The sequence below is a fragment of the Aptenodytes forsteri genome, unplaced genomic scaffold (assembly GCF_000699145.1).
Source record: "Aptenodytes forsteri isolate BGI_AS27 unplaced genomic scaffold, ASM69914v1 Scaffold54, whole genome shotgun sequence".
Lineage (NCBI taxonomy): Eukaryota > Metazoa > Chordata > Aves > Sphenisciformes > Spheniscidae > Aptenodytes > Aptenodytes forsteri.
This window is the reverse complement of record NW_008796044.1, coordinates 17793135-17808723: the sequence shown is the minus strand read 5'-3', so window position 1 is coordinate 17808723 and position 15589 is coordinate 17793135. Positions and strand designations below refer to the sequence as shown.

General features: G+C 52.6%; 1 protein-coding gene across 1 annotated transcript in view; it reads right to left on the bottom strand.

Annotated features, from left to right (window-relative positions):
* Nucleotides 1-6312: 6312 nt before the first annotated feature.
* The window catches only part of PDLIM4 (PDZ and LIM domain 4), a 60998-nt gene continuing 51721 nt past the window's right edge, over nt 6313-15589 (bottom strand). Inside the window, exons 5-7 of the mRNA XM_009285938.2 lie at nt 14367-14524; nt 10090-10210; nt 6313-9155 (exon numbers count right to left, since the gene is read on the bottom strand). Coding sequence (XP_009284213.2) covers nt 8951-9155; nt 10090-10210; nt 14367-14524 — 484 coding nt within the window. The 3' untranslated portion in view covers nt 6313-8950. The remainder of the gene's footprint in view (nt 9156-10089; nt 10211-14366; nt 14525-15589) is intronic.

Here is a 15589-nt window from a genome sequence, read left to right as displayed (position 1 = left end):
AGGCGGTGGCTCCGCCGCCCCGAGCCCTCCCCGGGGCCCTGCAACCAGCGCCTTCTGGAACCCGAACCAGGTTTCCCCCTGTAATGCTGCTGCAAGATGGACGAATACCATCGCACAACGTGCTCTGCGAGAGCTGGGCAAAGCCGAGAGTCACGATAATAGCTGATGGATCGGCAGCTGGAACGGTTATCGATCAGGCCGTGAGCCGGGGGGGCTGCCGTGGCCGGTGGGAGCACAGCTGGGGGCAGCGGGGTGTCTCCCCCCGGAGCTCCCCGGTGGCAGCATCACCCCGTGAAACGCAGGCAGAGCTGGAGGCAGCAGAGATGCGAGCCCCTCCTACGCGCTGGCACGGGGAAAAATCAGCATCAGACACGGCTTCAGAAATCAAATGAGCTCACAGTCCCTGAAAATGTCATTATCTGCAGCACCGTATTTTTTCCCAGTGGTGTTTACGCAGCAGGCAAGGTCAGCAGCGTCTGCTCTGAAGGAGCCTGCAGCAGCTCCGGCCTCGGGAGGGAAGCTTTTTATGTTCCCGTTTCCTATCTGTTAACTATTATCGCTTTACAGGTGACACTCGGCTTTGCCTGGAGTAAGATACGTAGGCAGCCGGTAAAGCCATTTCAGAAATCTGAGCACACTGCCATCTTCTGAAATAACTCAAGGGGCACTCAGAAACACGGCGGTGTTTAAAACACGCACAGCGCTTGAATTGCTTGGATGATACAGCTCCCTGGCGGTGCACAGTGGGGTGCCCGCTTGGGAGTGGGACAGTTTGGCTGCGCAGAGCTGAGGATGCTGGCGGTGGGCGAGGGCAGGCTGGGGAAGCATGTCTCCAGCAGAGATGATCAGAGGGTTATGTGGGCGCACGGGAAGGTGGAAGCACAGGCCGGGGAGCGATCGCTGTGGCAGTGCCTGGGGAAGAGAAGCAGATGGCAGCATTTATCCGGGCCAGGCATAGCTGCTGCTCAGGATAAGGGATGGAGAGCCGATGTCATGCAGTAAATGGGGAAGACTTAGATACCTCCTGCTTGGAGAGAGGCTGGAGGCGGCATCTCGATGCCAGGCCTGGGCCACCACACACCCAAAGCTGCCCTCAGTGATAAGAGCAGAGCGGGAGCCGGGGCGGGGGCTGATTTGGGCAGATCAGGGGCTTGCAGGCAGCAGACATCAGCCTGCCCTGCCCTGCCCTGGGGCTGTGCAAGAACCACAGTAAAGACAGGCAACGCATGCCTGCTCCCATGAGGAAATAAGGAATGGGGAGTGTATTGTCTTAAGCATTAATGTTAATGCAATCTTAATTATTCCATCAACAGTAATTGTTTACAGAGGAATGATTTGCAGCGCTCATAAAAAACTGTGGTTAGACTGCAAATTTAGCGCATCAAAAGTAAGTGGTAGACATGTATGACATGCTCAGGTTTATCTGGTTTGCAGATGAATCCTTAACGTATTACAAATTTCATGTGTGCAGCATGAAAACACCATGGGGTTTTCCCTTATATTGTGAATCTACAAAAATTACAAATTGCAAAATTACAGATCTACAAAAAAACTGCAAACCCCACTTATCATCCAGCATCAGGGATGCTTCAACCCAGGCACGGAGATTGTGAAAACCACACAGAATTAGCGACCGGTAAATAGCTCAGGCAGTTGCGGCACAAATTCACTGTAGAGGAAGGACCAGTCCTAGTTCTCCCAAATGACCCCTCTGAAAGCAGTCAGTGCATTTCACTGCAGCCTTCTAAAACACGCTTTTGGCTATTAGATGAAGAGCAGTGTGTGGGAAATGAGGTCAAGGAGATTCCTGTAAAGTGAAATCAGATGCTTAGGAGCCGGCAGAGCAAAAGGGGAGTACCTCCGTCACAGGGTGAGAAGGAACGAATCTTTGAATAGCTGAGAAACCACCTCTTGTGCAAATACTTTGTTCCTGTGCAAACATACTTTCTAACACGGCCTAAACCAGTCAGGCAGGGGCTGGGCGAGGAAGCGGCACCGACGGGCTGCAAGCTGCCCGGTGGCCGTGGAGCAGCCTGGCTGCTGCTCGTGTGCGGTCACATCACCCTCACCCTGCGTGACACTGCCACCCGGCACGGCCGTCACCAGAGCTCCTGGTCTGCTCCAGGTTAGGGTGGTTGGCTAACCACTGTGCCCGCGGCTGCTCCGCTCTTTCTCTTCTGCTTGGGCAAGGCCCCTCTCAAGGGATCCTCTGCCTTGGTGGGACTACTGTGTCACCCTCCCGGTAGCCATCTCAAGAGCTGGGAATTAAGAAAACACATGATAATTAAGTTTTGTAATTCCATGTTGTTTGCATAGCACTCGGATCATGTAGAAGCTTGCTTATCGACGGGGCAAAGCAAAATCCATTTGGTAAGTGTGTTTGCTGAGTCTGCAGAGTGTCCTCCGAGGGGCTCTGTGCCCAGGGGCTGGAGCTCGCGTGCCAGCCGGCTAGAGCGTGGTACGGCCGTGCTCTGCCCAAAGCCCTGCCTGCTGTCTGCCCTGGAGCGGCTGGAGCCGGTGATCGTGTCCATCAGCGCCACGTCCCACTGGACTGACGGCATCTGGGAAAAAATTCTCTCTGGCAACTCTTGAAAAGACTCTTGACTCATTTCAGCCTTGCTGCTCTCTCAGCAGTGCATTTACCCACGGAGCAGTACTGAGGATGGCCCAGTGCAAGGCTCACTTGAAACCACATTAATTTATGGGACTTAGAGCTTTTAGGGGCAGTTGTGGCCATCGCTTCCCAGTTCCTGGCAGTGGCGTGTGAACTTTTCCCCTCCTAAGCAGGGCTGGGCAGACAGGCACTCAGCATGATTATTTTTCAGGCAATCGTAGTTGTGGTAGGAATCCCGTAAAAGAGATAGAGCCGGGGTGCCCGTAGCACCCGTGTGAGGATGGAATAAACCCCCCAAAGCACACCTGCTCAAGTGGAGTCAGCTTTCCCAAGACCATCGACCACATGCCAAGGACTTAAGTAATTTTACCTGGTGCAATGTCACTCTGGTCAGGTAAGACGCATCGCTTCGGCCCTGTGAGCTAGCAGGGCACCAGCACACGCTTCCACCGCAGCTCTGCAGCGGGAGCAGATGCATTGAGGCACCCTGCAGAGCTCTGCACCGAGGAACAGCACCCATGCCCTGGGGCAGCACCGCCCCTCCTGCTTCCCTGGCCCCTCAGCCTTTGGGTCAGGGCAGGCAGGGCTGTATCAGAGCAAGGAAAGACGAGAGGGATCTTACCAGGGAAGGCACAGGATGTCTGATGGCATGCCAAGTGCCCAGGGGACAGGCTCAAACCCATCGCTGCGGCTTAAAACCGCCGCCCCCAGAGCAGCCTTTGCCAGAGGTTTCTCAGAAGTGCTGCCCGCCGGGTGGATTTGGCTGTTCCCACCCAGGAACCACCCCACAACGCCGGGAATCCTCACAGCGCAGGTTCTTCTCCCATCCTGCCTGAAACCGCTGGATATTTCGGTTTCCATCACTAGATGGTGCAGGAGACAGGCGCAGCGCCCGGCAGGGCTGGGGCTCGGCCTGCCCCCATGCCCCTGCACCCCATCTGCGCCTATGCACCTCATGTACCCCATGCACCCCACCACCCCCATGCATCCCTACACTTCCCATATAGCCCCATGCACCTCAGGAATCCACGGGCATTTGCCACTATCTACCCCACGCATCCCATACATTTCCTCTGCACATCATGCACCCCCCCATATGTTTGGAAACGCCCTGGAACGGTGCCTGGGGAGCTGGGACTCTCCATGCTGAGGATGGACTAGACACCTCCCAGGAGGGACGCTGGTGGCTGGTGCTGCCTGGGGACAGGAGCAGGGATCGGGTGGCCTCTTGAGGTCCCCTCCAGCCGGCTTTTCCAACGACGGTGCTCAGCGTCCCTCAGGTGAGCCCCAGCCACCGGGCCCCAGCACCGCCATCCCGTGCTGCCACCAGCTTGCGTCTGCTCTATGTCAATCAGCTCTGAGAGGGCAGACATCTGCCACTCGCCTCCCGGCACCCCTTGGGTTAGGAAGTGAAGAACTAAGGTGTTTCTTCAAAAAAAAAAAAAAAAAGTAGTTGTTTTCATTAATAAAGCTAAAAGCCTGAAGTGTGCTTGAGCAGCGTCTTTGCACAGCAAGAGAGCGACGCTGTGCACATTAACTGCCCAAAGCAGCAGCGCTGGCCGCAGCCCAGGCCCTCCCCACCAGCTCTCCCTCCGCAAAGGAACTGCTTTAGGACTACGTAAAAATTCAAAATATTTAAATGTCCCAGCGAGAGAAGCTGCTCCTGCGCTGGGGGAGCTCTGCGGGTGTCTCCTGGCAGCCTGCGCTTTCCTGGGGAGAAACAGAGAGGCAAAATAACTTGCAGATAAGTGCCCCTACAGTCAGGAGCAGTTTTGCCTCTCTTATTATACACGTGGGGAAGATTTTTTCCCCTAAAGTAATTAAAATAGCTTCTTTCACACATGAGAAAGGGAGGAGAGAGAACTTTTCCAATGAGACTCTCTTCCTCTACCTCCCCTCCTATGGCACAAGGACTTTTATCCTAATACAAATGGACCAGCTGAGACTCTTTTAAGGTCCCTGCGGCAGCCGTCCAATAACAAAAACAATGTTAAACAACTCCAACAAAGCAGCAGAAGAAAGGGGGTGTGGTGGTGGAAATAATGCCCGGCTAAGTAGGAAACTTTAATGATGATACATGGAAGAAGTTAAACAATTAGAACTTAAATCAGTTTGGCCCCGGTCCCATCTCATTTAGTAAATAAGTGGTGCCCTTCATCATGTTTGATCTTACGTGTCATTTTTTCCAGAGCAGCGAGGAGCCCGGAGGAGGCTCCCGGGGCTGGGCAAGTCAGACGGCGGCTGCTGCATGGGCCAAGGCTGCCACAGGGACAGCAGGGGGGTCTCAGAGGGGCCCCAGCACCACCCAGGCACCCTGCGTCCCCCTCTTCAGTCTCACACCTGGGGATCGCCCCGCGGAGCTCAGCCGTGAGACTGAAGCCTCGCAGCAGCAGTGCCCAGGGCAGAGGGGCCGGGGGTCTTGGTGGCTACAACATATAACCACATCTGACATACACATCCATTCAAGGGTGAATGAAAAATCACTAACTGGGGAGAGAGTCATAAGCATGTTAATTATTTGAGTATGTGCACTAATTAGACATGGAGTTACACAGACCCAAACTATATGAAAATCTTCCATACCACATGCGGATCCTGAGAGACTTTGGCTTTTTAAATATTTTTAGGCACATACAAGCAACAATTTCCATATATGAACGCTTTCCAAATAAAACCTTTTAGATTAAGTATCTGTTGGAGGCACTTAACTCGCATTACTTCTGACCTTCCCACATACCAGTGAATCGAATATCAATCAACTGTTAAAACCAGACCTATCGAGGTTTAGCTACATAAGCAAACATCCCTCTATCACATAGCTGCTAAACCCCAGCGAGCCCGCCCTCGCCCTCCTGATCCCCCGCGCTCCTACCACCCGGCGGGTTGCTGTGCTTTGAGGGTCAGCAATGACGGGGTGGGGCAGGGCTTTGGGGACCGGCTTTGCCCCCGCCGTGCCGGTGTCGCAGCTCCAGGCTCCCTGTGCTGGCTTATGGGGAACAAGCCTGAGCAGTCCTGCAGCCGATGCCATGCAAGGGGATTTTCAGGAGCGCTGTTTGCTTACAGCTGTACCGCGGTTTATATCATCCTTGGGAAAAAGGGTGTTTTCCAGCCTAGGTGCTGCCCAGATCCCTCCCATGGTGACACGGCAGGTGACATCCTCAGCCCCACAGAGCTGGGGCTCCTGGTCCAGCGAGCGCCTGGGCCATCAGGTGGGAGAGGGTACCCTTGGAGCAGCACCGTGGCTGGTTAAACACTGCTAATAAACCTAATTCATTTGCCTTATGCAGGGGCAGACGCAATAAAGCTCTGGACCATCGCAGGATGAGCTGGGTCACACCGGGAGAGGAGCCGGGCACCCGCGGGCGTTCACGTAATGGGCAGAGACACGATGGCCCTTCCCATCTCCGCACCCGATGGACGCAGGGTCCCAGGAAGGTCTCAGGAGTTAAAAAAAAACCACAACCCCAAAACAACCACCCAACACCTCCCCCAAAACAGAGACCAAACCTCAAACAAGGCTCCCAATGCACAATGCCGTGAGAAGTGCGGCTCTCTGTTTCCGAGACGCTTTTTAAAGTTTATCCAGTGTCCTCCTTATCTGGATGCTGAGGGACCCCCGCACGTAGGGGTACTGCCACGGGAGACCCAGTCAGGGACCAGGCAAAGGCCAAGCCAAGTAACGCGAGACGTAAAACCGACAATACAATTTTATTTTGTATTTCACACAAACAGCACCCTCCCCACGTTTTACAGAGTTAAATAGCGTTACCTGGTGACACGGGAGGCTCGCTCGGCTTCAGGCAGCTCCTACAAACCCGATAACGTGAGCGATGTGGCCTGAAGCCAGCAATCAACGTGCCCTGGGATGGGGTTGTGTGAGGCGGCTCCAGCTTTAGGCTCCTCGGGGGGGATCAAATGAGTTGATTACTCCTAAGAAAGGGTATCATGAGACAACCGCGTGGAAAAATTGATTTGTGGGAACTTGGTTGCAAATTAAAAGAAAAGCCCCCTGCCCAGTGCTCCCAGTGCTGTACTGGTGCAGCAGCCGGGCAAGACCACTAAGGATGCCCCACCAGCAGCCCGCTCAGGTGTTCAGAATGATGGCAATGAAACAATATATGAATTTCTAAGCTGTTCCCTGTGCCAGAACTGCAAGACACCTGGAATCCCCGCAGGACACAACCGCCGTGCAGATGGAGCCAAACAGGGGACAAGAGCTGCAGAGAGTGACATACAGCCCCCGCCGGCAGCTGCGACCGTCTGCCATGGAAAATGGGAAAAGCCCCCGGGCACCATTCGTGTCGTGAGTTTTCCGTCGCTCAGCCGAGCTGGATTCAGTCCTGGGTTTGGGTGAAGCCTGAACTTTCAAGCTATGGGCACCGGAGCTCGGCCCAGCAACGCGTGAGGTTAATGGGGGAATTCAGAACAAGTGTCTCTGATAATAGCAAACTAACGAGCTCCAAGCAGAGGCCTGCAGACAAGGGGCAGTTACACTTCCCACCTGATTATTGTTAGTCTCCTCATCATTTACAGTCATCCCAAGTATTTCCCTTCAGATGGTCCAACCTACTGAGCAAGGCTATGCAAATACAAGAAAAACAAGGCTCAGCGCTGTGATAAGATTTTCCACGTGTTTCTTGTACTTTAATAATTAAAAATCCTGATGGCAGAAGGAGGGGGAGGTGCTAGCAGGAATGCGCAGGGCCAGCATCCCTCCGGCTGCGAGGTGGTACCCAGCCGGGATGCACGCTTGGGCAGCCCAGCCTGCTGGGAGGCTGCCAGGCACAGGGCAGGAGCTGCTTAAATCCCTACAAGGCACCACACAAAAAGGTCTAAATGCGGCCCTGTGACACCCCAAAATCCTTACTCCCTCTGGGGTGCAGAACCTGTAAGGAAGAAATTGTGTGTCCATCCCCAGCTGGATAATGCTCCTGACCCTCCTCCAGTCCCAGATTTCTCAGAGCCCCGTTATGGAGAGCCAGAAGGGGAAGGAGCGCTTTGGCCATTGCCCCATCTCTTATTTTCCTTTTCCACAGAAGAGAAGCGAGCACAGACATTTCTTTTTCTCCCCCCCATCCTCCCTCTCTCAAGTGAGGGGGACAAGGGAGGCCGTCGCAAAGCAGAAGTAACCTCGTGGTACCAAACACACGGCTCCTACCACCACGTGCGGTGGCATCCAGCAGCTGGGTGACTAAACTCTCTCTCCTCCAAACACCAACGTGAAAAAAAAAAAACATTTCTCCAATGAAGCAACATCCCAAGATCCTCAAAAACTTTTCCCCAATCAAATAAAGTGGGCAACGGACCTGGCTAAAAGCGCAGCCTTGGGATACGGGTATAAATCCGAACCCATTGCCTCTGGACTCGGGGCTCACAGCTGGGCTCACTGCCGCTCCAGTTACCTCCCTAAGCGCCTGGAGGGATTTTGTCACCACCTCCCCACTGCGAGGCAGACCCAGATGGCAGCAGTCTGGGGATCTAGAAATAAAGGACTACAAAAATATAGCAAAAGCTGGGGAAGAGTCAGAACGGCCAAAGCACGGACAGCCGTGGGGCAGGAGCATGGGAGGTGGGAATAGCTGAGGTGGGCTCCGTGCCATTTCAGTGTCCTGTAAAGGTGTGCTCGGGTGATTAGATGACAGAGAACAACTGAATTAGGAGTGAAAGAAGGAAGAAAAAAAGCCTCGTCGCACACTCAATGTGGAGATCTCTTGGGGAACTCGCATCGGTCTGTGCCAGCCTCAAACTGCACTGCCCTGATCCAGGGAATTTCACAGCAATTACTGTTTTAAGAGACTGCCCTTCCTTGGCACATCTGCTGAGATGGGACTGAGCTGGGGACCCCAACCCACCGGAACCGCGTCCCAGACTCCTCAGGGGGTCGGTTTTTAACCACCGGGGCAGCTGGAGGGCAGGAGATTAAGGTCAGGATACAGGAGCCAGCTTCTTTTGTTAAAGTGCCTTATTTTCTTTGAGCTTTTAAAACATCTTCCTTGCTTTTTCAGAAGAGGGAGGCAAAAAAAGGAATACTGGTTTTATATGAAACAGAGTATAGAATTAATCGATATTTACACAGATCTTGGATAAGGTTATGGCACAGACTAATAACCCAACACAGCAACCCAAAAAGCAGAGTGTCAAAAAGAAGGGAAAAACCTGTTCGTATGCTTTCAACACCATCCCCTGGAGATCCCAAGTGTAAACGGTTTTATCTAGGAAAAGGCATTTTAACTTGGGCTTTGGTAATCGGGGTTGATTACAGCCACATTGCGCAGCCGGCGGGGAGGACGTGGGTGGGCGCGCGGCCGCCCGACCTCTCCGGAGCACAGCCTGGGTTTAGACAAGTTCAACTTTAGCGTTTGGATAAACAGCCACTACGTCATATCCCTCGGGGGGCTTAACCCTCTCCTTCGCGTGCGTCTCGCAGTACAGCTGCTCTTCGATGAAGAAATACCCTCTCTGCTTCAGGTTGAGGCCACAGTCGTCGCACATGAAGCACTCGGGGTGGTAGAGCTTGTCTCGAGCTTTGACGATCGTGCCCCTGGTGAGAGATGGGGAAAGCTCGGGTGAGACGGAGAAACCGTGAGCATAAACAGCTCTTCCTGCTGCCTCGAGTAAAACGGAGTAAGTGAAGGAAAGCGGCATGTAGGGGCACGTAAGGGTGTTATTGTGGGTTCCCACTGCAACATCTCAGCCCACCCAAAGCTGCCACCCCGCTCCAGGCGTGGCTCCGCCATATTTCTGTGGGAAGGGATGCTCCATTCCCATTTGCCCGCACCCCTCTGCGGCACCACGGCTCGATGCAAAGCAGACTCTCAAGCCCAGCCCAGATCTGAGTATCGGGAGCCAGCATCCTCCAAGCGCCGCTGGCAGGTCTGGGGCTGTGCACACGCGCAGGCACCGTGGCTTTTGGAGCAGAGACCCTCAGCTCACAGCACCAGCAAGAAGGTGGTTATAGGCATTTGCAGAGCAGAGGACTCTCGGCCAGCAAATCTGTCTTGAGCAGAACGTAAATTACAACGGAACAAATTACAACACGATGAAGCAGAAAAAACACCTATATTCTCTGAAATCAGACCCAACATCCATCTGTCGGAGAGTAACTTCAAACAAACAAACAAAAATAATCTGCAGACCTCTTCTACTTGACCCTTGATGCGTTTCTCCCTCCATAAGGCAGTGAAAGAGTGCCAGCGCCGCCGGTGCTATTCATAGTCCCCGGGCAGTTACTATGATAAGCAGGGCAGAAACCATCCCATGAATCATCCCTGTTTTGCTGCAAGATTCCCTTAAAAGGGGCAATGCAAACCATATTCCTCAATTCCAGGTTTACGTACGGTTAGCAAAAACCAGAAAGGGATTCAAGGTGTTCTGCTACAAATTCTAACCTGCGTGTCTGGTAGGGCCCGACCCAGCCACGTCCCTGCATTACTGTCCCCACCGAACTGGGGGCTCCAGCGAGACGCGACACTTACACGATCCCGTTCCCGCAGCGGGTGCACTCGGGGAGCATCTGCAGCCCAGACATGGCACCGCCAAGCTTTGACACTGGGGACTTGATGTTTCGGGGGTTGCTCAGTTTGTCGAGTTTTTCACCTGCCAAGAATTTTAAACAGACACAGATTGAAAACTTGTCCTCTTGGGGCTGCTTCCCCCCGCCCCCTCTTTTTTTTTCCTTTCCTTTTTTTTTTCCTGAAGCAGTCAGATGAGTCTCTGCCTGTCACAACAGAACTTGCAACTGCTCATCCTAACGAAGCACGGATGGTGGCAGAAGCCCTTGGCTGCATCAGCAGATGATCTATCCGCACACTGTGATAGCGCCAGCTCAGTATATACACCTTGTCAAAAGGCAAAGCAGCCTCATTCTAGAAATGAGAGATGAATTTGGCTGCAATACTATTTACTAAGTTAAGAAATATAAATAGCAAAAATCTCAGAAAAGCTCCAGAAAGAAGAGGTTCTATCACACCAACATTTCAGGCGCACTCGGTAGATCCACCATCAGTCAAGGAGACAAAAACGAAAGCCTTTTGGAGAATTAGGCAAATGAAAACAAACAATAATAGAATGACATGCATTTTTCTTCCTACAACACTCATTTAATCTCAATCTAAAATAAAACATTGTGACAGAAGATAAGGTCTTCTGGGGCACCAAGCCTCCCTTCATAAAGATCCAACGACGGGGAAGGAAGCAATGAAAATTTTGTGCATACGAACAATATCATGGCAAAGTTTTCAGCGTTGCAGCCCCCCTCCCTACAGATCTATCATCTGCCCTCGCACTTCGGACAATACAAACACGCTTGTTGCCAACCACTGGGACACTTAAAAGCCTCCAGTATTCACTGCACGGTTTTTCATGGCTCACGGCTCACTGGTCTTTTGGGTACACACTGATCTGTGGTTCCTCTGTGATGGCCTAAGGTTATAGAAAGGAAAAGCTCATGAAAAAGGACAATATATTTTACTCCATCAGCTGACAGAGTTTGGAAAAGCAGCAGAGGAGCTCTTGGACGAACAAGCCATTCTTCAGCGTCTGGGCTTCCTACGCTCCCCCGAGCTTCCAGGGTATTTCAGCCCACGGTCAATCTTAAATGTGTGCTTAAAGCCCACGATGCCCAGGAGGTCTCAGCAGGGCCCCAGGCACTTTCTGACTCAGGTGTCCATACACACTGCACCAGTTTTGGAAACTTCCACTTGGATCTTGCTCTGAAGTGCCCACCGCGGCTCCAGGAACGTCTGCATTTCCTAAAGTGAGTCGTTAGTACCTGGAAGCGGTGCATCATCACCGGTGGTCGCTCACTGATCCCGTACAGGTTCACGCGGTAGGTTTTGAAGGGCATTGCTCGGCAGAGCTTCCTTCCACGGAGAGACCCCCCGCTCCCCCGTCCGGTGTGTCTCTAGAACGCCCGCTGTCCTGGGCTCGGCTGGGGAGGAGGGAGCACGCCCGACCCTTCCCCCCCCGGGGTTACTCTGGGGATGCGCAGGCATCCTCGCACAGCAGATCCCATCTCCAGACACGGCTCTGATTCAGAGTCCAACGCTGCCAACGGTCCCAGCCAAGCGAGTAAAACCTAAAGAAATAATTTCCCACCACGCCCCACTTTCCCAAGATAGACTGTAATATTCAGAGACGCTGAGAGCCTTGGTACATGCGAGACTGTCTCCGAGGAGAGGACCGGCGCTGCTCTACCCCGGGGGTCCTCCGAGCGCTCGGCTGGCTCCAGCCAAGCTCACCTGTCGAGTCCTTCCGCTGCCTTGCTGGGAATTAACCGAAACAACTGCTCAAGCTGTTGGCTTCCCCCAGCATGAGTGTGCTTGGACTAGACACACTCATCTGCCAACATTTAACAGTTAAGCTGTCACTGTCTCTCAGACAGAGTGCTTGGATAAACTGCTTAAAAAGGGGGGGGGAAGAGATCTCACAGCAAAACGAGCCCTGCAGAGAAGGCTGCTTCCCATCTTCCCGAACGATGGATCATTTCCTTCTACGTACCAGCCCACAGACTCATCGTAATTTAGGGTCCTCAGCAGGGCAGTGAGATGCTTTAACTCCACAATCTTAACCATCGCTGTCCCCGTTTGTGGCTGCAGTGCTCATTCTTCCCGCGCCAAGGGCACCTACAGAGACGACTGCTGCGATTCCTCCAGCCTCCACCAGATCCTCAGTACGAAGCATTGCTCCTTACAGGCACGGGATGGAGCTGGTGATGCTGAAGAAAATACGGCTTCCAGTAGAAACACCTTCCATATAAAACAGGTCGTTGCCTGAGACACCCAGCTCCTCAGGAGAGGAGATCTTGACTTTAAAAGGACAACGCACAGCAGGCTCGGGCAAAAATGTGTAATTTTAGGCTTAAGGAAAAAGGAGCGGGGTGGAAGCTGTAAAACAACCTAGCAGGAACACTCACGTGGATTTCAACCGTGATGAAACATCACTGAGCTTTATGCCAGGAGAGATGCTTTTCACTTAATTTCTCATCCCTTATGAAATAAACACTGATAGCATCGTAACGACCGAGGCATGAGCAAGACCGTGCCTGCAGCCAGGCGCACATCCCCTCTGCCTGCTGCGCAGCACAGCCGAGAGGGAAAGGGTCGGTGGCAGAGCCCCCCGAGGTGACCTCTCCAGCCTGCCGCCACGCTGGCTGGTACCCATCAGCAGCGTCTCAGCCCCAGGCTCCGAACACGCGGCGCTGCATCAGCGATGGGCTAGCGCCAAGACACTGCCAGGGTCCAGGGGCTGTCCCGGCACCCCTTTGTCCTCCCCTTCCCCCAGCCCACACCCTTTTCTTTCTCCCTTCCTCCCGAAGGGCAGCGCTGGGTTTCTGCCACCCCAGGGCCGCAGGATGCGAGGGGAGGCAGGAGCAAACCAGCCAAGCTTCAGTTTTGTTCCCTTCTCCTGGCACAGAGAGAGTAGCAAGCGTTATTAACCGGGATTAACGCAGGCGCTTCCTATTTGCTTCTTCCTAATGAGGAGACCTGGGGGTGCAGCAGACGCCTCGCTGGGAAGCTGCTTGTGCTTGCTCTTGGTGAAGGAGATGAAGGTACATCTGGAACTTGTAATTAACATCAGTTTTCCTGCCAGCCTAGGAGGGGCTGTAATATTTACACGCGGTACTTCCAAGGCCGATCCCATCTCAGGCTTTGTGGACATGCCTAAGTACTACTGAGGAAACTAAAATGGGCGGAAACTCTTGATGCTCAGAAGTTACCTGCGATCATGCTTCTTGTGAAGCAAGAAGCAATATCCTTCTAGTCAAAGAATATCGTTCTCCATCATTTTATATACAGAGAAACTGAAGTGCAGCAGCCTGACTCGCTACCTCTCGCAGCTTCATAATGAGATTTGCACTAGTTGGTGTTTTCCCATAAAATCCAAGTTCCTGGATTCACATGATTGGAGTATGAGGCTCTTGGAAGGAAGCAGAAAGTCGTCTTGCCCTAATGACTGTAAAGCGAAGCCTGAAAGTTTGAACATAAAAGCCCCAATGGACCTAAGGCTGAAAGGCAAATAAAAAGAAGCTGAAGTGTACAGTTTGGGGACCTTATTATCTAATGCTTGGATTTGGCTCCTGCCCGTGTTAACGACACAGGCAGGAAGCTGTGACAGCCCTGAGAAGTGAGCCAAGAGCTCCTGATCTCTATCCCGGCGTTGCTGAGGACCATCCCACGTCCTTATGCAAATGTCATTTACTCAAACAGGCCCACGGTTCTCCACCGGTGATCTTACACAACCGCTTCAGGCCATTACGTTTCACAAGCCATCTCAGGAAAACAGCTGCTGCGCAGAAGCTGTTGGCAAATCCAACTTTCACATGATGCTCAAGTCAGCCACAAAATTTGGTAAGCCCCCGGATGCTGGCCTGAGTATCTGAAACCCTGATTTGAAACCTGCCATCTGGGTGCTCCCCCCTCACAGGGTGCTTGGACCCTCCCGTGTTGAGCTGAGCTGCCTCAGCACCGAGGCGACGTGTGGTAAAATGACAGAGCAGGGGAGTTTGCAAACCCGCCCCCCATCAGCTCTCGCAGACGGGTCCTTTAGAGGCTTTTCAAGCTTCTGGACCTCAGCAAGGGAAGGAGAAGGAGGTTAAGCCTGCAACAGCAGCTTGGTGGGTGTGGGGCCATGGAACGCGGTGCAGAGGGACCGAATGATGGTTCAAGCCCCGCAGCAGTGCAGTGCCACAGCCCTGGTCGTGGGGAGGTGTAGGGGACTCCTTGGGACACGCTCTGGGTGCCAACCTCCTTACCGTTCTCGCCAGCCTCCAACATGCCCTGCAAGTATCGGAAGGATCCCGACTGCTTAGGCTCCGAAATGGGCTTTTCATAATCCTGAAGCATCTTGTAGACATCTGACTCCACATCAATCCCATTTCTGTTCCGTGGGACAGACTTCAAGGGGTCAATGCTGTTTTAAAGAAAAGAAAGGCTCAAGTCAAATATAAACAGCAATTGTCAGCTCATCAGGGAGGTACTGGAACCTCCACATTCCCACAGATTCAATTAAACACCTCTCTGTTCCCATGCGTTTCTCTGCCTGGAGGTACGCCTGTCCCAGGAACAACCATTGGGCCAGGGAAGTTAAACTTATTCCCTGTTCGGCTCCCATTGAGCAACACAGCGAGGGCTGGCCCAGTTACCAGATGCCTTCAGGAAAGAGGGCAGCTGCTTACAAGCACTGTAAATTGCTCTGCCACACGTGGAATTTATTGAAAAAAAAAAAAAAAAAGGGTAAAAATTGCTCTGCCACACGTGGAATTTATTGAAAAAAAAATAATGGGTAAACCGATGCATTCCATTAATTACGTAGGGCCAGGGGATCCACCCACCCCTTGTACCACCATTAGGGCACCCGGCACAGGGAGAGTGTGTGCTGCTGCCAGGCACAGGCACGACAGCAAATCCCCTCACCATCCACAAACGCCTCTCTTGAAGTTAGTGTTTCTGTAGGTGACTGCATTAAAAGATCCATTTGCCAGACACAGCCCACAGCTTAAATGAGAAAACCACCCCACCGGGCTGCACAGCACCGAGGAGGGGACACGAGAGCAGCCCCGTAACTCCACCACGCGCCGACCTTCAGCATCCAGACCTGAAGCTGCTCCTTGTCTGTATGCGGCATGATCGGGGTACAACAGGCCACAAACAGTAATTTAAACCATTATTCCAGTTCATTCAATATATCAAAACATGAAAAGCAGAGTTTGGAATCAAAAATATTTCGGGTACGTGTTTAAGTGTCCCGCTGGGTAGAGACGAATTCAGGTGCTGTTTGTGCTTCGCTGAGGCCCCACAGCACAGCTTCGTGGGAAGGGGCTCCTTTTCCTTTTTAAGGAGAAGGTCATCAAGGTCATTATAAAACCAATAAAAATAGCGAAAACCCTGAACCCCATTAGATAGTTTAACACACTTTACCCATCATCTGACTCATTTTCTCCACCAGCATTATATTCATGCCCGCTTAAAAAAAAAA